Source organism: Pogoniulus pusillus, chromosome 29 (genome assembly GCF_015220805.1).
Source record: "Pogoniulus pusillus isolate bPogPus1 chromosome 29, bPogPus1.pri, whole genome shotgun sequence".
Lineage (NCBI taxonomy): Eukaryota > Metazoa > Chordata > Aves > Piciformes > Lybiidae > Pogoniulus > Pogoniulus pusillus.
Genome location: NC_087292.1, coordinates 8253614 through 8273395, shown reverse-complemented (window position 1 = coordinate 8273395; position 19782 = coordinate 8253614). Strand labels below are relative to the sequence as shown.

General features: G+C 48.5%; 1 protein-coding gene across 1 annotated transcript in view; it reads left to right on the top strand.

The window, feature by feature from the left end:
• B4GALT5 (beta-1,4-galactosyltransferase 5) overlaps positions 1 to 18598 on the top strand; it is a 38572-nt gene extending 19974 nt beyond the window's left edge. Inside the window, exons 2-9 of the mRNA XM_064168034.1 lie at positions 4512 to 4646; positions 9150 to 9263; positions 10095 to 10219; positions 10805 to 10921; positions 11869 to 12056; positions 12261 to 12383; positions 12886 to 12987; positions 15467 to 18598. Of these exons, the coding sequence (XP_064024104.1) occupies positions 4512 to 4646; positions 9150 to 9263; positions 10095 to 10219; positions 10805 to 10921; positions 11869 to 12056; positions 12261 to 12383; positions 12886 to 12987; positions 15467 to 15614 (1052 nt within the window). The 3' untranslated portion in view covers positions 15615 to 18598. The remainder of the gene's footprint in view (positions 1 to 4511; positions 4647 to 9149; positions 9264 to 10094; positions 10220 to 10804; positions 10922 to 11868; positions 12057 to 12260; positions 12384 to 12885; positions 12988 to 15466) is intronic.
• The last annotated feature ends 1184 nt before the right edge of the window (positions 18599 to 19782 follow it).

Here is a 19782-nt window from a genome sequence, read left to right as displayed (position 1 = left end):
ACTGCTGCAGGCATGCAGGGCTGCTGTAAAACGTCTGACCCTTCTTCCTGACCTCAGATCCAGCGATTGTCTCTCTCAGTGTGGGGCTTGAGATGCTTGCCTCGTCCCCTATGCTGGGGGATGCTGGAGGAAGATCCTTTCCCCAGGCAGCAGAAACATGTTGGGGTCAGGAGCAAGACGTGTTATCTGTCCCCATCCTCTGTTGGTAAATGGCATGAATCAGACCTCTTCCAAATCAACTCTCAGGCTGCATATTACCCTGCTGCCTCTTCTGGTACATATCATCACGGTGAAATTAATTTTCCATGAGAGAGTCAGCTGTTTCTTGATTAGAAGTGCTCCGAAAATACCAACAGAGAAATGATTACAGGAAGCCTTCAGTGCTCGTTTATATAATTGAACTCAACCTCCCTGGCTGAAGTTGTGGCATCTGCTCTGGCTTGGATGAGTGCTTGTCCTCCCTGTTGCTTATGAGCATGGAGGTTGGGGTGTGCTGGCCTCAGAGTGCAGCATCTTGAGGGGTGTGCCGGCCCCGGGGTGTAGCCATGTGCCTCTGCTCTGGCTGTTGGCACGGTGCAGGTCTGATATCATGTATTCCACGTGTTTAATAAACCCCGGTGGGGCTGACTTGTTCAGCGTGCAAACAACAATATCTTCAGGCAGTCATTTGGGCAAATGTATTCCTGAATTTTGCTCTTTTCTTGCATGGGTAGGAAGAATCTGTTGGGAATTTGGAGGAAAAGGGGTATCCTTCCCCAGCCTTGACAGCAGCTGAAGTCCCTCTCCTGTCCTTGTCCCGCTGCTCAGCAGGCATAGCCGGGCTGTTATCACCGTGTGTATTCTCAAGTGCTGTGTGCTCAAACGGAACAACGGCAGAAGGCCAATGTAGTTTTCAAGATCATCCTATGTGATTAGCAGTATCTCACAACAGGCAGAATTGCTTTCTGGCTGAACCTTCGTTCAGCCCGAGCACGCGTTCCTCCCTGGCAGAGGGCAGTGGCAGGAACACGCAGCAGGAGTGCACAGCCGGGTGCTCGGCATCGCCTTCCTCTGCTTGCCCTGGCTTTGGCACTAGGGCTCAGGGAAGTGCCACCTCTCGGGTGCAGGGGCCCTGGGCTCTGCAGGGTCTGCCAGCTCAGGCTTCATAGAATTAAAAGGTGGCAAATCTGCTCATCAAAATGAAAGTAAAACGAGGAGCAGGGTTTGAGTTCTGCGGTTCCCAAATGTTGGTCCAGACCCAGCCCTGACCGTCGCAGCCCCACGGAGCTAATAGAAGCACCGTGTGGGTATCTGAAGTGGAGTATTTCAATAGTGTGTTTTAAATCCCATTTTCTGAGCTGAATGTTTTGCGTGTTCTGGATAACCGTGGGCTTTGTGCTGGTTATCTCATGGTGATGGGTCATTGTGGGGCAGAAGAAGGGGCTCTCATCCCTGGGCTGGAGTCAGTACGGTCATGGAGGGGGGGTTCTTGGTGTGGGTATGTGGCACGTCGATGGCACTGCTTCCCCATGGCCAGGTATCTCCTCGATCATCCGAGTAAAGGGGTTAATATCAGAAAAGGCAACTGCTGCCTTAAACAAAGCTGGTGTTGTTCGTGCTTCTGCTCCCCTGGGATGGTGGCTGCTGTAACAGTCTGTTCAGGATTCCCACTGCAGCTCCGTGCGGCTCCGGCCCAGCGAGCGGCGTCATGTGGCTGCGGCGCGGCCCTGCGCCGTCTGCCTGCCGAGGCGCTGCGAACAAACGGCGCTTTCACTGCCCCGGCGAGCCTCCCCCAGCCCCACACTAAGCGAGGCTTGGATGCTGATTTGTCTCTCCTGTTCTTTCATGCCTCACCAAACCTGATTCTGCTTTATCCAGTCAGTAGAAGGCGTAATGAAGTAGGAAGCTGAGTTAGTTGTTCAGCCTTGTTGCTGACTCAAGCTGCACACGAGTTGGAAGGTGCAAGCCTCCCTTCACCGATCAACAGCCTGGTCCTGCTAAACATCTCGGCTCCAGTGGCTCCAGCTACCCTTTGCTCCATGCAAGGAGGAGCTCAGAAAGGGATCTGGGAAGTCTCTAACCCTCACTATCTGCTCAGGGCCAAGGTGTACAGTGCTGCTCTCCCTTTTGGGTCCATGCTTGGCTGTGGTTAGCTTTGGAGGACGCTGTTCCCATCACTGGATGTGTTGTGTTTTGCTGCTTCCTGGTAGAGCCTTGCAGTGCTCCTGCTTGTGTCTTGGTGTGGCTGCAGTCATTGGGACATGATGTTTAAAACAAGGCCTGAGGAGCTGTATGCACTAGGCATTGACCCCTAATAGCTCACCCTTGCAACCGAGATGGAATTGGGATGTGGGCTGGTGGGCTGAAGGGGACATTGCCCAACCTCCATATCTTGTTTTGTCATCATGGAAACCTGGTGGCTTCCTGGCCTGCATGGGCAACTTGGGCCAGAGCTGCTGTGTGAATCCTGCTCTAGATCCCAAAGCCAGGCCAGCCTGATTGTATCATTTGCTTATCTCTAGCCCTCAATAGCCCATTTCTGAGAACTCTCATTTCTGTAAATCCTAGTTGGCAGCTGCCTGCCCAAGGTGGGGCTGTGATGGGGAAGGAGGATTGCTGGGTCTGGACTGTGGCTGCTAGGAGGTGGTATGGTTTCATGCTGAGCTCTGAGCTGGAGATGGGTACAAGTGTGGGTGTATGAAGGTACTGGGCTGAGTGTGAAGCTTTGCATGTTTCAGCTACATTTGTTCCTGGCCTGTAGTACCACATCAAAATGCCAGCTTTTCCATGAGCCTTACCCCCTGGGGATCTGCTAGAGCGAATTCCCTGCCTTTCAGAGCAGGAGAGGCCTTTGCTGCCTCTTACTGTCTTTGGACCACAAGTATCTTGCCAGGAAACTGCAGCAGAGCACATGTTTTGTGGCCATCACTGACAGATCCAGCAGTTACTCTGGGTTGGAGAGCTGGACCAGATGAGGTGGGTGAGGCTTGGGTGCAGCTTTGACTGAGGCAACTGCTGTTTGTTGCTGGTGTAACTGCCGGCTTTAAGATGCCATTGCTGGCTCCACCACAGAGGGTATATGCATGGAAAGGGAGAGGCTGGTAATAAACATTTAAACTTCATTTAAAGCCATTTAGTTGCCAAGGATTAATGCAGCTGACCCTCTTCTTGCTGAAAATCTGGTGGTTCCCCATGGCTCAGAGACAGGCTGAGCACAAGCAGCAGCTGGGCATGGCATGGGAACTCTGGGCACGACATGAGCCTTCATCCTTCCAAGCATTTCCTTGGCTCTGTGAAAACACAACATGGCTAGGAGTGGGACGTGCTTCTGTGGGTGTAAGATGGGAAGGCAGGGCAGGGAGCTTGGGGGCAGCATGTCAGCATGGGTGGTGTTTGGGGGGACCCTTGCTCTCTGATAGTGATGCCACCTCTGTGCCATGTCTAATCTATGCTGCCAGTGACTGCAGTGATGACTGTGCCTTCCTGGCACTGGCAGCCACTGATTTCAGGCTATTACAGCTTGTGCTGTGTCTGCTGTAGAAGCCACCTGTCTGTTATGGATGTTTCCTGGTGATGTTTAATGGGTTACTGGTCCCCTCTAGGCAGTCTCTGTTGTTTCCTTTGCCTGGAGCCATCTTCACCCCTCCTGGAGTGTCTTTTGACCTGTTTTTTTAATGACTATTGCAGAATTGCCCCTCTAGAGCTCCCTTCTTCCTGATTTTCAAATTAAGATTGTTTATTTTTCCTTTCATTATTGCGCCTAAAACTTCACTACAGCGGGGTTGTAACTGGCACTGCAGTGCAGAGAGGGGCTGTGGTGTCCATAGTGGTTGTCCTGCTGCCCCCATGGCTGGCCATTCTGCTGTACTGTGGGTGTTGCTGGTGTCACCAGGCTGTGCCTGCCAGTGCTGAGTGTCAGCTTAAACTGAAACCTAAGCAGGGTCAGGATTAATGGTGCCAGGGCATGGGGTCAGTGGGAAAGGAGTGAGGAAAGAAACCTGGCTGGGGGGAGTGATGGCACTGTGGTCCCAAGGGGCTTTTGCTGCAAAGTGCTGCCTGCTGGAGAGCATATGGAGTTGCTGGTGGGCTCAGGGAGTGGTGTTGGGGTGTATTTTGTGGTGTCCACTGAGGCACCTCTTCCACACCAGTGTCTCAACCCTTGGCACTGTAGTCTAAGAATGAATGCCCTCTTCAGGCATACAGCTTAGCTTCCTGTTACAGTATTTCCTAATTAATTAAAGCAGCAAAAGATGGTATTGTTTGAGCTGTGGTGCAGTGTTACAGCCTGCATTATCAGTTCTGGCTGGGGGCACTCCCCTTATTAACCAGCTGGGTTTCCAAATGTGCTTTACGCCTCCACTTCCTGACTCCATGCCCTTCCCAGCTCCCATCGGGCAACCGAGGCACGTGCGACCTGGGGATCCTCCTGGCAGGAGGGAACAGAAGGCTGGGCATGGTTCCAAAGGACTCCTGTTCCTTTCCTACAGAAGCTGGTCCTCATGGAAATACTCTTTCTTTTGTCTCCCTTGCAGTGAACACCTACCTCTTCATGATGCAAGCCCAAGGCATCATGATCCGTGAAAACATGCGAACAATAGGAGCTCAGGTGTACGAGCAGGTGGTCCGCAGTGCCTATGCCAAGAGGAACAGCAGCTTGAATGACTCAGGTATTTCTTAAGTCATTTTAACCAAAGGATCCATTTCCATTGGAAATAGTTGATCTGCACTGCTCTCGCTTGAAGGAATGGATTTGTGCTGGTCAATGTAGGGTGGGAACTTAGTTTAATTGTATTTTCTAAGGGTGTATATATATATTAATAACATAAAAATAACATCTGATTGAAAGAACTATCATTATATGTAAAGAATTACTGTGTCTCTATTTACATTGTATGTAATTTATATTAATTTCTTTATATATAAAAAAATTCAAATGCTTCTAACTTATCCAGGAGGTGAAAAAGGTCTCAAATGATGGGATATTGAGCCCCAAGCCCCTTTGCTTTCTAGGAATTCAACTTGTTAGCTTCAACCAGTAAATGTAGGGTAGGAACTTAGTTTAATTGTATTTTCTAAGGGCATATATATATATAAAAATAACATAAAAATACATCTGATTGAAAGAACTATCATTATATGGAAAGAATTACTGTGTCTCTATTTACATTATATGTAATTTATATTCATTTCTTTATATATAAAAAAATTCAAATGCTTTTAACTTATCCAGGAGGTGAAAAAGGTCTCAAATGATGGGATGTTGAGCCCCAAGCCCCTTTGCTTTCTAGGAATTCAACTTGTTAGCTTCAACCAGTCTGAGGGTAAACATGTTCAGATTCAGTGCAAGGATCAGATTTCGTGTTCAAAAAATAACTTCCCAGGCGCATGTGTGCAGAGCCCTGGCCCCGAGCACGTGGAGGAGCTTGTGCTCATACGCTTCACTCTTCCCATGCAAGGATGAGCTGAGATGACTTGGCTGGAGATCTGCCACAAATAATATATTGAACTTTGGGCAGAATGCAGGGAGCGGAGTCGCAGGCTCCCACTCCCAGGCCGTTCATTGTGTGTAATGCAAAGCTGGTAGCAGGGTTACGAGTTCTGGTGTAGATGTGGTTCAGTGAAGCATGAGTGCATGTGGCTGTGTGTAAGACGGGGTGAGGTGCTGCCTTTGGGCTGCTGTGACACCAAGTGTGTACCTCCCCTGTTGACATGTCACCCGTGCCTCATGTTGGTCTGGTTGGTATCAGGCTGCAGCTGTGCTGGGAGCTCAGCTCAGCCACTTGATGGTAAGGGTTCATTAGCGGGAGCTGATAGTGTTACAAGACAAGATTACTTCCTTATCAGTAAAAAAACCCAAGTCATGTCCTGCCTGCCCAGCCTGCTGCAGAGCAGGTGATGTGGCCACCAGTTTAGCTGTACTCTGACCAGGGATGGGCACGGGAGGGGATTTATCAACTTGCACAAGAGATTGACACCCTGGGTCGTCTCCTCTGCCTGCTGAAGCTGGCTGGAACTGTCAGCCTGGGCTATTTTTAAGAGTGGAAACATCAAGTAAAGCAAATAACAGGGTGAGGAAGTGGCTGATCCTCAAGGGCAGGAGGGTTAGAAGCTCTGCTGCTGCTTGCAGTGATGAGAGCCTCTGTCCCACTGCAGTCATGACACTCAGGTTCTGAGCCCTCCAAAAACCTGCTGTGTGCTCCTGCTGCCTGAAGCAGACAGGATGATGGTTACCATCTTAGCTAATGTCAGTGATGCCATTACTGCTGCCACTGAAATAAGGTTTTGATTGGGCCTCATGTGTGTCCCAGCTCCACAGACATAGGCTGATACCCTCCTGCTCTGAGGACGTTTTAAACATAGACAAGTGCTGCTGTGCACAGTCCTTGGGTGATCTTCTCTTGGTAGGCAAGTCAGAGCAGATGCGTGATGGATGGCAATGACATCTGGGAGGCACATGGCTGTGTTGCCACAAGGATTCTATTAACAGGATCAGTATCTTTCCTCCCCAGCACTGTTTTCAGGTGCCTCAGTGGGACCTGGGTGGGTGTCACTGCCTGGTTAATGCATCCTCGCCACACCACAGTTGCAGCATGACAGCTGAGAGGGCCAACCATCCTGGTATGACTGCAGGGAGGGCCCCAGCAAAGAGACTTGACTATTCCCATGATGACTCAGAGCTGCTGGGAGCAGTTCTGGGCTCTCCTGACCCTGTCCTACCCTGCACACAGCAGTGGGAATCACTTGCCCATCTCTGTATCTCCTCCCTTCTTAGGAGAGGTGTGAAGAGCTGGAGCAGGGATGCTACTGTCTGGTGTGGGCTGACACAGGTCAACCTGTTTGGGAAGTAGAAAACTCTGTGATCCCTCTCTGGTTGTCCCTGCTCCAGCCTCACAGGAGCACTGGTAATGGCTGCTGATGCGTCCAGAGCTGCAATCTCTTCACACTGTGCTTGGCCCAGCAAGAAGCTGGACAAGGAGAGGTTCTTTGTGTAGTGCTCTCTTGTGTCCTCCCAGGACCTGGGACTTGAACTTCTGGGCAGATTCCTTCAAAATGTAGTATCCTACCCTGAACGGCAAGGTGACCAAGCACAGGGTGGTCTGCTGCAATCAATGTGCTTGTCCCTATCCATCTGCATTTATTCCTTGCCCTTTGCTTTTTGGCTCTTGCACTAAAATGAGGAAGTAATTTACAGCTTTTTCAGCATTTGCTAATAGATCCAATAATAGGTTCCCTGTTCAGTGAGCCAAGAGGGGTCCCTTCTGTGCTTCCACAAGCAAAAAAAAGGCAGCCCTTTGTGCAAAAGAAGGGAGCTGAGCTTCACCGTGTGCTGTCAGCTAGGCTAAGTATTGAGAGTAAGCCCTTGAATTGGGGGAGTTTAATGGGAATCTCATCATTAAGATTTAGAGCACTATCAAGTCTCCAAAATAATATCTGTCATACATGAAAAGCCCTTAGGTTCTGTTTACAAGGCCATCTTGAGTCTGAGGTCGTTTGGGTACTACTTAGTAGAGTAGATAAACAGTTCTAATGATGTGGTTGTAAGTACACACAGAAAAGCAAGCTGAAGTATCTGAGCAGTAATGACTTGTCCCAGTTGATTTAAATGAAAGATGTTGACCTTGTAGGTAAAAGAAACTCTTCCTGCTTTGCTTCAAAATATTAAATTGTCACTAGATTATTTTTGGTTGATATATCATTAATGTGGTTATTGGTTGTAGCCTTTCTGGTATGGAAAATACACTTTGCTTATGCAATTATCTAAATGTCTGTGTTCTTAAATGTGACTTAGATTCTTAACTTGACCTTCCCTGATTCATCCACATCACTTCAGTTCTGAGTTTGTTATACTCCTCTCAGGATGAAATGTGTGAAACCTTTTTGCTACCAATATGTTCTTGAAACTACACGTGTGTGTAATTTGAGAGTTATAGCTGCTGTCTTAGAATAGTCTGAATTTTACACTGGATTCAGTAAAGTGATCTGGCTTCCTACTCTGAATGAACTGTTGGCAACTCTTCTGTCCAAGACTTTGCAGAGTTGCTTGGACAGCTCTTGGATTGCGCAAGTGGGACACTAGGCTTTCTTTTGGGTGCCTGAAAACCTGCTGGTTTATCTGGTGCACATCAGAAGTTACATGAGAAGGTGTAAATGGAAAGGATGAGACTTCCTTATCCTGGTAGGTGCAAGGGCTGCCTGTAATGGGGCTGTGTGGCTCAGCCTAAAGGGCAGCTTTTCAGGCCCTCCATGGGGTGTAAGCTTGGTGTTGGTGTCTTGGGTGCTGTTGAATCAAAAAGCCAGCACCCTGCTAAGGATCTGATGCTGGGAGAAGGTGTAGAGGCAGCATCCTCCTGTAGCAGCTGATGCCATAACTGCAGGCAGGGAACTTTTTCTAGTGTATAAAACAAAGGTCATGCTTGGCTGAAGATGCCTTATGCAAAGCTGGTGATGTTACTATAGAAAGCAGTTCATGGTTATGTAAAAATCTCCTTGAAACATCCTACAGGTGACTGGAGGATGCAGGGGAATGGGGGGAGGGGGGCTGGAGAAACATCCTGTGCTTGGCACTGCTGTGACTGCTGAGGCATAAGGGCTCCTCTGCTCGTGCAAGATGTGAACAGGCAGAAGGGCTGTGTGTAACGTGATAGCTTTTATTGATCCTTCAAAGAGGATGCAAGGCAGGATTTCCCTGTGCAGGCCGCTGCACTGACAGTCCTTGCTGGCATTGGGACCTGCCTGGGGACTTCCCTCTCTGACCCCATTATGAAGGGACCTGCTGGAGGAGCACGTCCTGCCTCTGTGCTGTGGTGCTTCAGGGAAAGGGTGCTGAGTAGGTTTTCCTTTCAAGTGCCATGTGCTCCTTGCTTTGAGCTGCTGCGATACCTAAAGGAGGCACTGAAAATTCTTCCTTTCACCAGAAAACCTGGAGGTGTCTTTGGTGTGGTGCTGTCTAATGCAACCAGGGCTTCTGCAGACATCCGCCCCAAGATGGGGATGAACACCCTGCTGGGATGCATGTCTAGAGCTCATGCCATATGTGGACACCCCTATGCCATTGAGGGCTTCTCCAGCCATGGGTGGCTTTGGAGTCTTCTCACAGTGCACAGGGAGGTGGCTGGAAATAGCAACGATCTGCAGCTCGTGTATAGTTTTCTTTTCTCTCCATTCCCTAGATTATCCTTTTGATCTGAACCACAATGATACCTTTCTGCAAGCCACAACGTTTCTTCCTGAAGACTTTACCTACTTCCCCAACCACACCTGTCCCGAAAGGCTCCCTTCTATGAGTGAGTAGCAACCTCGTGTCCTTTTAGCTCCCCTGCCCCTCTTCTGCTCCCTGTGGCTCTGGAAGACATGTGATGGCATTCCCTGGCTTGCTGGTATTGCACCTTTCCCTGCTGGGCACCTGAGGATGAATGAGAGTGCTGTTTGGAGCCTGTTCCCCGCCTGGGAAGTCATTGTTTGCCTACTAACAAGAATTAATCCCTGCTATGCCAGAGGCCCATCTCTCTGCTGAAGCAGGAGCACATCACTTGGCTAACACAAACAAAAGAGGGATTGTGTGCTGGGAGCTGATGAAAAGGCTCAGCCAGCCCTTTTCCAGGGCAGTGGCGGTGGGGTGGCTCCCTTGCTCCTTGGCACTGCTGCCAGTCCCAGTCCCGAGCTGTGCTGGGTACAGCTGGGCAGGGACTGGTGCAGGAGACAGGCTGGATCCCCCCCAAGGGAGCCACAGCTGGGAGAAATGCTTCCACCAAAGTGATACTGCAGTGGAAAATGGGGCTTTGGGAGGGTGAATATTTCTTGAAAGGGGGAAAATGCTCTCTGCCGAGATTTGGGGGTTTGTGTCTGCTGGAAAACTGTATGGAAGAGTAGAAAGGTGCCCCTGGCTAGTGTAGGTCTGTGATAGACAGCTTCATCAAACCTGAACAGAGCCCAGGTGCTGAGGAGATGGAGGTGTGACAAGTCATGCCAGCAGTGTTTCCTAATTGGTATTGTTGGGGAAAAGAAGAGGCTTTCTGTGTGCAGTGCTAGGGGTAAAGAGCAGGAATGCACACAGCTGCCTCAGGACCACAGCAGTTTCTGATGCTCTCCTCTGCTTCTCCTTGCTGTCTCCACAGAGGGCCCCATCGATGTAAATATGAGTGAGATCACAATGGAGGATATCCACCAGTTCTTCTCAAAAGACCCTTCCATCAAGCTGGGAGGCCACTGGAAGCCAAGCGACTGCCTGCCTCGCTGGAAGGTAACAGGGAACGTCTTTGATGTGCTGCAGCTCCAGAGTAATGAGTGTAAATGATTTCTGAAGTGTGGGGTTGCAGTGGCTGGAGGAGAAATGCTGAGCTCAAGGGCTGCTTTAGTGATGTGTGAGTCAGCTCTGAGCCTCTGTGTGGATTGCTAAGGCAGGAAGCTTCCCAACTGCTGAGCCTCCCAATTCCCCTTCCACCGTATGTGTGGGTAGGATGTGACCTGGAAGGGTAAGGTGACACTGCTGGGGTTTCCCATTCCCAGAGGGAAGTGGCTTAGAGAAACACGGTAGCATTTTCCTGGCCCCAGTCCTGTTCTGAGCACTGGGCAGAGGCAATGAAAGGAGCAGGCTGTAGGTCCTTCTCCCACCTGAGACTGCATTGAATTTCCCCAAAGCAACAATTCCCCAAAAAGTGAGTAGGCAGTCAGTGTTGTGGGGGCTGAAAGGGTTTCAGACTGTTCAGCCCTACATATAGGAGCTGATACACCTTGATTAGTCAGTCCCTCTTCCCATCCTGGAGGGTCAATCTGTGGCAGGAGCTGCTGGTGTAGTGCAGTAAGTGCCATGTCCTTTCCCTGCCAGGTGGCGATCTTGATCCCATTCCGCAATCGATACGAGCATCTTCCCGTCCTCTTCAGACACCTTATTCCCATGCTGCAGCGTCAACGTTTACAGTTTGCCTTCTACGTTGTGGAACAAGTGAGTGAGCTCTGGGGTGATCAGGGCAGCAACGGCTGGGGCACAGACCTGCTGTGCTAGAAAACTGCCAAAGCTGCAAGTGCAGCTCTGGCAGAGTCTCAAGGAGTTCGTCTGCCACATCACATCCTTTAACCTTTGGCAGGTTTAGGGTTCATGTTGCAATGTGTAAATTCTGCCATTCTGCTAAGAGGTGTGCCCTGAAAAAAACTGTTTTACCTGAAAAATAAAGTAGAGATTCAGGAGGCTTATTTTTCTGTTGTTGTTTTGGTGGGTTTGGGTTTTTTTTTTTTTTGCTGGTTTTTGGGTTTGTTGTTTTGGTGGTTGGGGGGGCAGTTTTTTTGCTGGTGGGTTGTTTTTTTTTTTGGTGGTTGTTTTTTGTTTAAATCCTATGTTGGAAAAGATACTTTTAAAAAAAAGAGATAAGTTTGAATCAGGTACTTGCAATTTGAATAATGCTGCATTACTTGTGGATATCTCTGCCCAGTTCTGGGCAGCATCCCCTAGGCAGAGGGGTGTCGTGACCAGAGTTATGTATTTCTTGTTCTGGCACTATCTGGACAACTGTCAGGCATAGAGAACATAAGATTCTCATGTGATGTGTGCATGAATCTGTCATTTAAGCTGTCTGACTTCATGCAGTAAATGCACCTCCATATTTAGCTCTGTCTCAAAAGATTGGTCAAAATTGTGGTTGTTTTTTTTTTTCCTCTTCTCAAGTGCTTGAGTAATAAGACTTCAGCATTTTTATTTTTACTCCTGCACAGTAAATTGCATATTTAAGTCTTGGTTGATGTCACCAGTCTGTCTGTTCCAGTACATCATTTCCCTGTGTGGCACCAATGTGGGAGCTGGTTGCCCTCTGCAGTTCTCTAGACAAGACTGAGAACGCATATGTGGAGCTCAAACTGCACAGGGCCCTCCTTGAGAAGGAGCTTTCTTCCTCCTAGGCTGGAAACCAACCCTTCAACCGTGCCATGCTCTTCAATGTTGGCTTTCGGGAAGCAATGAAGGACTTGGACTGGGACTGTCTCATCTTTCACGATGTGGACCACATACCGGAAAACGACCGTAACTATTACGGGTGCGGGCAGATGCCGAGGCACTTCGCAGCCAAGCTGGATAAGTACATGTATCTGTAAGCACTGTTCTTCCCCGCTGCATTAATAGCTAAGGAGACAGTGTCAGGTTTTACTGCTTTTAAAAAGGGGGGAGATGAATCTTGGTTTGCTTCTCAGGCTTTGTGCAAAGTGAGTGTTAGAAGGGTCTTGGCAAAAGCATCCTCACAGCTCAGAACTGCAGCACTGACTGACTCTGCCCTGACCTCTTCTTTCCTGCTTAGGCTTCCTTACAACGAGTTCTTTGGGGGAGTGAGTGGCCTGACTGTTGAGCAGTTTCAGAAGATCAATGGTTTTCCTAACGCCTTCTGGGGTTGGGGCGGTGAAGACGATGACCTCTGGAACAGGTGAGAGCTCAGCTGTCTCCCCTGAGCTCCCTGGTGGTTCCGCAAGCCAGGCTTTGGCTGTGCTGTGGGGAGAGACCTCGGTCACCTCTGCAGCCAGCACTGGGCTTGCTGTGCTTAATTCAGCCAGGTTGGGGACAAGCCAGCCTGGCTGTGGTGGCTCCGTGGGAATAGGGACCACTCCAGCCTGCACAGGCAGTAGATGGGAAGCAAACAATTAAGTGCTGGTTGGGAAATTGTTGGCTCTGTGTGCAATATCCCACGCTGCTGAGGTCAAACTGGTCTTGGCTGGGCTGCAGCCTCGAGGTGCCAAGCACTGTATGACTTGCCCAGAGCCCAGGCTGGAGAGGTTTGCATAGCTTATCTGCTGGGTTGAAAGGCAAAGCTGCAGTTGCAGCCCCAGGCATGCTAACTGTGCTGTCCTGACAAGTGATGAGGGCACAGCAAATGTGATGATTGGGTTTTCATGATGATGTTGATTTTGTTTCTCCTCTTGCTGACACAGGGTGCAGTACGCAGGCTTCTCAGTGACTCGACCAGAAGGAGACACAGGGAAATACAAATCAATTCCTCACCATCATCGGGGAGAAGTGCAGTTCCTAGGAAGGCAAGTACATTCTGTTTAAGTATCCCAGCACCCTTCACAAAGAGTCTGCCGTGTACCATTGGTCCTCACTGCTCTCTGAAGGCAGTAGCAGCCTTAACTCGTGAAGGAAACTAACAACAGAGAGGCAGAACACTACCTGGATCACTCCATCCCTGCATTCTGTAGCCTACATTTCTACAATGAGGGACCTTTGCTCTGTGGTTGTAGCTGTTTGGATGCCGTTTAAAAGAGAGAGTTGTCATAATGTCAGGCTGAGGACCTGCCCTGTGTCTCCAGGAGGATGTTCCTAAAAGGGTGGCTAGTGGCAGCTGTCAGAGAAGCTTCTGTGTTTCTAGATGAGCCTAGTCCAAGTGTTATAGTAGCCATTGCTTAGCCTGCAGAAGACAGAGAAGGGGGTCGGGTGGTGTGTGGCTGCTAAAGCAAAGGTTGTCCTTGGGAACACTAACAAAGTCCAGTGACAACACCCTGGCTTTGCACTACAGAGGCAGTTGCCGTTGCAGAAGCAATGACCCCCTGCATTGGTGCTCTGTGGTAGGGGACAGTGCTCAGGGTTTCCACTGAAGAAAGTGGCACTCACACTAGTTTCATCCCATGCTGGTGCATGCTAAAAGGGAAAGGGCAGCAGCACCAGTACACTTTCAGCACAGTGCTGAGACTGAGCAACTTGTCACAGACTTGTCCGGATTGGAAGGGACCCTAGGGATCCTCTCCAATCTTCTGTTCCTGCCTCTTGACCCTAAGTGGGTTGGGTGTACAGAGCCCCTGGATTCAGGCTTTGCTTTTTTGTGAGACATCAGACATCCATCAGGAGCAGTAACTGTGCCCTGCTGTACCTCAGGAGCACAAGTACTGTGTGAATGTGTTGTCTTTTTTCTCAAAAAGCTAAATCCTCCCTGGAGGTTTCCGGGCAGCTCTGACCTTTCTATTGACAAGCCAGGGTTGTCTGGACAGTACAGGGTTTGGTTGAATGACTGCTTTTGCCTGGGGACTTTGCTGGAATTTGAGTCTTCTGAAAACTATGCAGGAGAAAACCAGAGAAATGTCTTTTTCAAACTGCTACAGGAATTAACACTTGTAGCTGACAGCTGCTGGGCAGTGCAAGCTCTGTTCTGCCCAGGAGCTCCTGGCTGCTGCTGGCAGAAGAGGCAGCAAAGAGGGGTTGTGTTATAGCTAACATCTGAGCTATCTCCTGGTCTCTTGTTACAGCAGACCAATTTCTGGAGGACTTTCCATTTGAGATTACATCATCTTTAGCCCTAGTGTTTGTTTCTCTTTTTGTATAAGATACTTCTCTAGTTCCACTCTTGAAATAAGAGAGTTGGCTTTGGCTTAAAAAGCCATATTTAGTCAAACTCTCAATATGTGGAAGCCCAGCAGTGCAGTGGAATCAAGCTCCTCTTCCTGACCCTTCCCTGGTCTCCTGGGCCCAGCAAAGAGCCCTAATTCAGTGTCCATGGGGACTATGGGTCAGTGCTGTGAGAGGAGGGGATCTGTGGTGAGGATGGCAAGGCAGTGGTCCCTGACTGCCAGCCTAGGTGAGTTTAGCCAGTGGCATCCTCTGTGTCCCACTTCTGCAGTCTCTGCTTCCTTCTGCTCAGCACTTACCTGCAGGCAAGTACAAACTACAGCCATCTGGAAGCCCTGCTGCTTCTGCCTGGCCAGGGGAAACCAACACTTCTCACTAGACAAGGAAAGTGTTGATCAGTACACTCAGTGTCCTGCCAGTATCTGATGCTGTACCTGCTTTGAAACCAACTTTGTCTCTTTGCTCTCACCCAGCATATTTCTCTTCCTCCTGGCACATCTTTTTTGTGGTACTTTTATCTGTCCCCATGTCTCAGCCCAGTTCCCACTTCCTGGGTGCTGCCAAGACTGCAGTGGTGCAAGTCAGTGCTGAGATGTTTCTGTTTATTTTTTCTCTCCCACCCTTAGCCCTTATATCTCATCATGCTGGCCCTAAATTTAGTTGAGGCTGATTTTGTGTGCAGGCTGCAGTTTCCTTCCCCCATCGTTATTCTAGTTTTACTTCCTCATTGCTAGTTCTTCAGACTAAACCCATTTTGTTCTGCTCTTGCTTGTAGTCCAGTTTCTTAGAAATGGAAGGGACCACATCGGCTGCTCTTCTCTGGCACACTTTGGCTGATGAGGCCATTAGCAGGGACCTCTGATCTCAGCCTCCTCTTGGGAATGGGACCTGCAGGCTCTGGGCAGGAGTTTTAGGTTGTTTTTAGCAGCTGAATGTATCCTGGTGGCACAGAGCATTTTGCTCTTCAGGTGCTGGACTGTGATTCTTCTAAAGTTTGGGATATTTGCTAATGTAGAGTACAGAAAATGCAACAATTGTTAAGGACTCAGAAGTTTGTTCTGTAGGTGCTGCTGGGACTTGCTGTTTTAAGGGTGTTAGAATAGCATTGGGAGGGGCTTTTCAGGACTTTGGGGTACGTAGAAGTGACTGTGGGCTCTGGTTCTCCTTGCACAGGTACGCCTTGCTGAGGAAGTCAAAAGAAAGGCAAGCCCTGGACGGCCTCAATAACTTGAACTACTTTCCAAACGTCACCTATGACGCCTTGTATAAGAACATCACTGTTAACCTGACACCGGAGCTGGCTCTGGTGGCCGAATATTAAGTGGAGAAAATAACTTTGCTCTGCCCTTCACCAAGAAAGCACCACGCTAGACTTTCTTTCCCAAGGGTTATCGAGGACAAGCTACACTTTGTCTAATGAAGGATCACAGTATTTTGGAGAATAAGGCTGAAAGTGCACGCACAAATTGCCCTAGCTGTACCAATCCAGCCCGACGCTCCTGCGGCGAGCTCAGCAGTCTCTTTCTGTTCTCTGCCACTTGCTTTCTGGGTTCCGGGACGACAGTTCAACCTGCTGCTCTCATCTCCACATTCCTCCTCCAGCAGTCTCCGGCACTGGGACTCGCCTCGGGTGCGCTCTCTCCTCCGGGAAGCAGCTCAGCTGGGATACTCTGGCTTCTCGGTGGTGATCGTCGGGAGCCGTTCATTCGGCAGCTGCCCTGGGGGGAGAGGAAACGACTTCTGACGCCGTTCTTCTACGTCTGTGTGGGTTTTTTAATGACCGCTTGAAGTCTATCCAACAGAATCGCTTCTTAAAGAAGTGTAAGTGTAAATAGGCTGTGTAAAGTGCCCCTTTTTATTTTCCTCCTACGGCTCAAATCCAAGCTAGAGGTTTACATACGGTCACTCATTTTAGTCCTGAATTCTGTAAACACTTGTGTGTGTGCATCACTGTACTTGTGCAAGGTGTTCCCTTTTAAGCCAGTGAGACTGCTTGCATGATATAGCTGTGCATATGCAGAAATGTTTGTGGGACAGGGCCCTGAGCTTTCCGGTGTAGCAGATGAGCAATACAGCTGTGTCATTGTTCATTCCAGAAACCACAGGGGTGGCTTTATCCCGGGAGACTGAGGAAATGGGAGTTTTTTCAGGAATATTCCTCTTTCTGTCATGATGTGCAAATGAATCCAAAAGTCCCAGGGAATAAAACTCCTTGCCTGTTTCTGTCTGCCCAACTGATGGCAAGCGTGAGCACGGCAGCTTGCTAAAGAGCTTGCACCCGTGCTCCTGCTCGAGTCACAGCCCCGGGATGGCTGCTCCTGCCCACATACTGCCCTTTGGAAGGGACAGCAGGCCCCACCAAAGCCACCTGGGACCAGCCATGCCCTGCTGTCACCCCTGTAATGCGACAGTATGGTGTAGGAGTTGATTTTTAGTTTGTGTTGAGGGTGTAAGTCTAGCAGCGTGCTGAAGTGCTGTGGGAACCAGACACTGCACTTGGTTATCTCTGTTGGCACCTGGCAGTGCTTTCATGGGCACAGCTGCTAGGGCAGTCTGTTGTAGGTCAGTAAATGAGGGACATGAAGGACAGGTGGACCAAGCCCATGAAAGCGTGAGGACTGGGAACCAGAGAGCTTGGTCCAACACTCTCTTCAGCCATCCATGCTGGAATGTCTGCTCCCTTCTCCCAGCTGCCATCCCCTATTTCCCACAGCCCCTGTGGGCAGGCTGGGCTCCAGGCTCTGCTCCCATGGACACTCAATCCAGTCGTGACACAGCACCAACCCAGGCACTTTTACTGGACCTCTCTGACTTAAAAGTAAATACATTGGGGTTTGCTCTTTAGTTTGTATTTATACATAACAACTGTGGGTACTTAACCCCCAGAGTACTTTAACTTTCTTTTTATTGCATTGTTTGCCTTTGGTTTCCTTAACTTCTCATGGTTTACATTGTTCTCGGTTCCATGGACGTATGATCCCCATAAGCATCTGTTGTGGGTGTGACTGCCCAGGGCATTCCTAACCTGTATCCAGAAAATGTTAGTTTATAAAACACGAGTTCTTGTGGATCTTATCAGCTGGTATGAGAGGACAGCAAGCCTGCCCTTGAAAAGTGCTGATAGCTTTGTCACTTAGGTTTAAAGTCTTTGAACTTACATGTGCTTTAAATTTGCTTCCCAAGGGGATTCAACCTGGTTATTTATAGGCAGAGGTGAGGATTTGCTTTTTACAGCACATATAGCAATAAAGACTTTTTGCTTCTGAATCTTGATCTCTAATTCACGTGGACCCTTTTCAGATGCTGAACCCACGTTTGTCCTGCCCCTTTCTTCTTTCATCTTGAGACCTTGCTAGAAATCTGTCTTTGCTTAATGGTGCTTCAAATAAGGAATGTATTTCTACTAGTCCAAGTTCACTACCCCTGGAGTCATGCATGTGTGTGTGTGAGTAGGTTTTAAACTAACTTAGTCGGGATCCTCAGCCTTCGATGTGTACCTGACACCCATCGCACCTTGTGTTGAACAAAAAGCCGTTACCTCTGCTCAGAAATGCACTCTACGGTTGGCACAAAAGGGTCCACCCCCCCTCAGCAGCATCCCTCTTCATAGCTCCTTTGTTCTAATCATGTTGAATTTTTTTTTTTTTTTTTTAAATTTTGGGGTTTTTTTTTTTCCCTTTTTGAGATGTGGAATATCTGAAAATGTGCACTGTTAATCTTATCAGCTATGTCAAATACTGTATAGTAAATGTAACTGTTAAAAACATACTGTCAAGCGCATGTGCTGTTATGGTGTAAAATTTCTCGTGTTAAGGAGAACTTGTACATATTTTGGCAGCTGAAGTTCAACAAGGCCACTCGTTTTGCCCCTTTGGTGTCGACACTGTCGGTCAGCCCTGCTGGAGGGCGGGTCCTCTTCCATGCTGATTTCTTTTTTGTTTTTAAATGAACCATGTGGGTTTTATTTGCAAAACTATTTATTGACAGTCGATTACCTATAAAGCTCTGCTTCTCTAAGGGAGGTACCATCTGAGCAACAGCCACGTGCTCCGAGTCACTCATCATCAGAAGTGGCTTGAAACTCTAAAGTAGCTTTCCATCATCATGGCTTGTGAGCTTACTGTTATGTTTTTAAGAGGTGCCAGGGGGACGTTTTTGCACTGAAGACTAGTGTTTTAAAACACACACACACTTCTCAGCAAAGCAATCCTTTGTGTCATTACATTTATTTACCCATGTGTTTGTACATTTTTGTATTTGTTAATTTATGAATGATTTTTTCAGTAAAAAATACATATTCAAGAACCAAGATTGCAGTGGTTGCTTTCTTATAGGAGGTTGGAGTGTGTTTATTTTTTGGGGGTTGTTGGCTTTTTAGCAGGAGGCAAGATGTGTAAGCCCAGAGGGTAAGTGCCTGTGAAAGTTTAATTGAAGAAGGATGCTGAAAGCTGGTTAGAAATTTCTCATTAGGGATGGCCACAAGTAAATAGACTACAGGATTGGAGGATGCTTCTCAAGCTCTTGCAACTCTGTATATGCTAAAGTCTTTCCAAGCATCTGCTTCAGGCTGGCTGCTTTGGGTAGTGGGTTTAGGAAGATACCTGGCTGAAGGTGGTGCAGGGTTGGAGATGTTGGTGGGGAAGGTTGGTGTTGCATTAAAAGGTAGTTTGGCAGAAAATAAATGCACTTCTGTTCCAGCTTTTCCTCGGTGGGGCAGGGTGGGGCTAGGCTTAGTTTGAGTGATGCCAAATTCAGCACTGTGAACACTTCTATATTATTTTTGCCTTTCAGGTGGAGCTTGAGGGACACTACTTATACATTATCTGTCTTTTATTGTGATTGGTGTAAAATTCTCTCACTTTGCTTTTAAAGGTTCATGCTAAGAAACACTCAGAGCGGAAGCTCAGTGAGGGATGGCTGCACCTTGGAGGCAGGTAGCTTTAGGAATGGAGATGTCTTTTTGTATTAGGAGATTATAATGAGCAAAGTTCACACCAGGTATGGCATTTTGTCCAAAAAAATGACAGTCTCTTGACCAGGCTAGCAGATATGCAACTTAACAGTTCCAAAATAACATCAGGTTCCCATCCCTGCAGTGATACCACAGAGCCTGGCTGCAGTGTCCACTCCGCTCCACCCTCCGTGCTGTTTGCAGGCTATGTTGCTCAGGGAACCACCGTGGCGTGGATTCCTTGCATACCAGATGCACTCTGCCCTGGAAGCTTCTTCAGTGTAATACCTCTCCTTAATGTGTGAACAATGCTGTACCTTTAATACAATTAATTTCCAAGGCACCTCCAGTCATTATTCCACAGTTGGTAATTAGATTTTTGATCAACAGACCCAGGCAGACAGACAAGATTACTTTGCAGTAGCTTTAAAATATCTTTTGCTCTGCAGCGTACAGGCATGCTAGAATAAATAGCTGGCAGCCCCAGGTTGTTCCAGGCCTTGCCTTTATTTAGCTCTTCATCTTCGGGGAAGCTTCC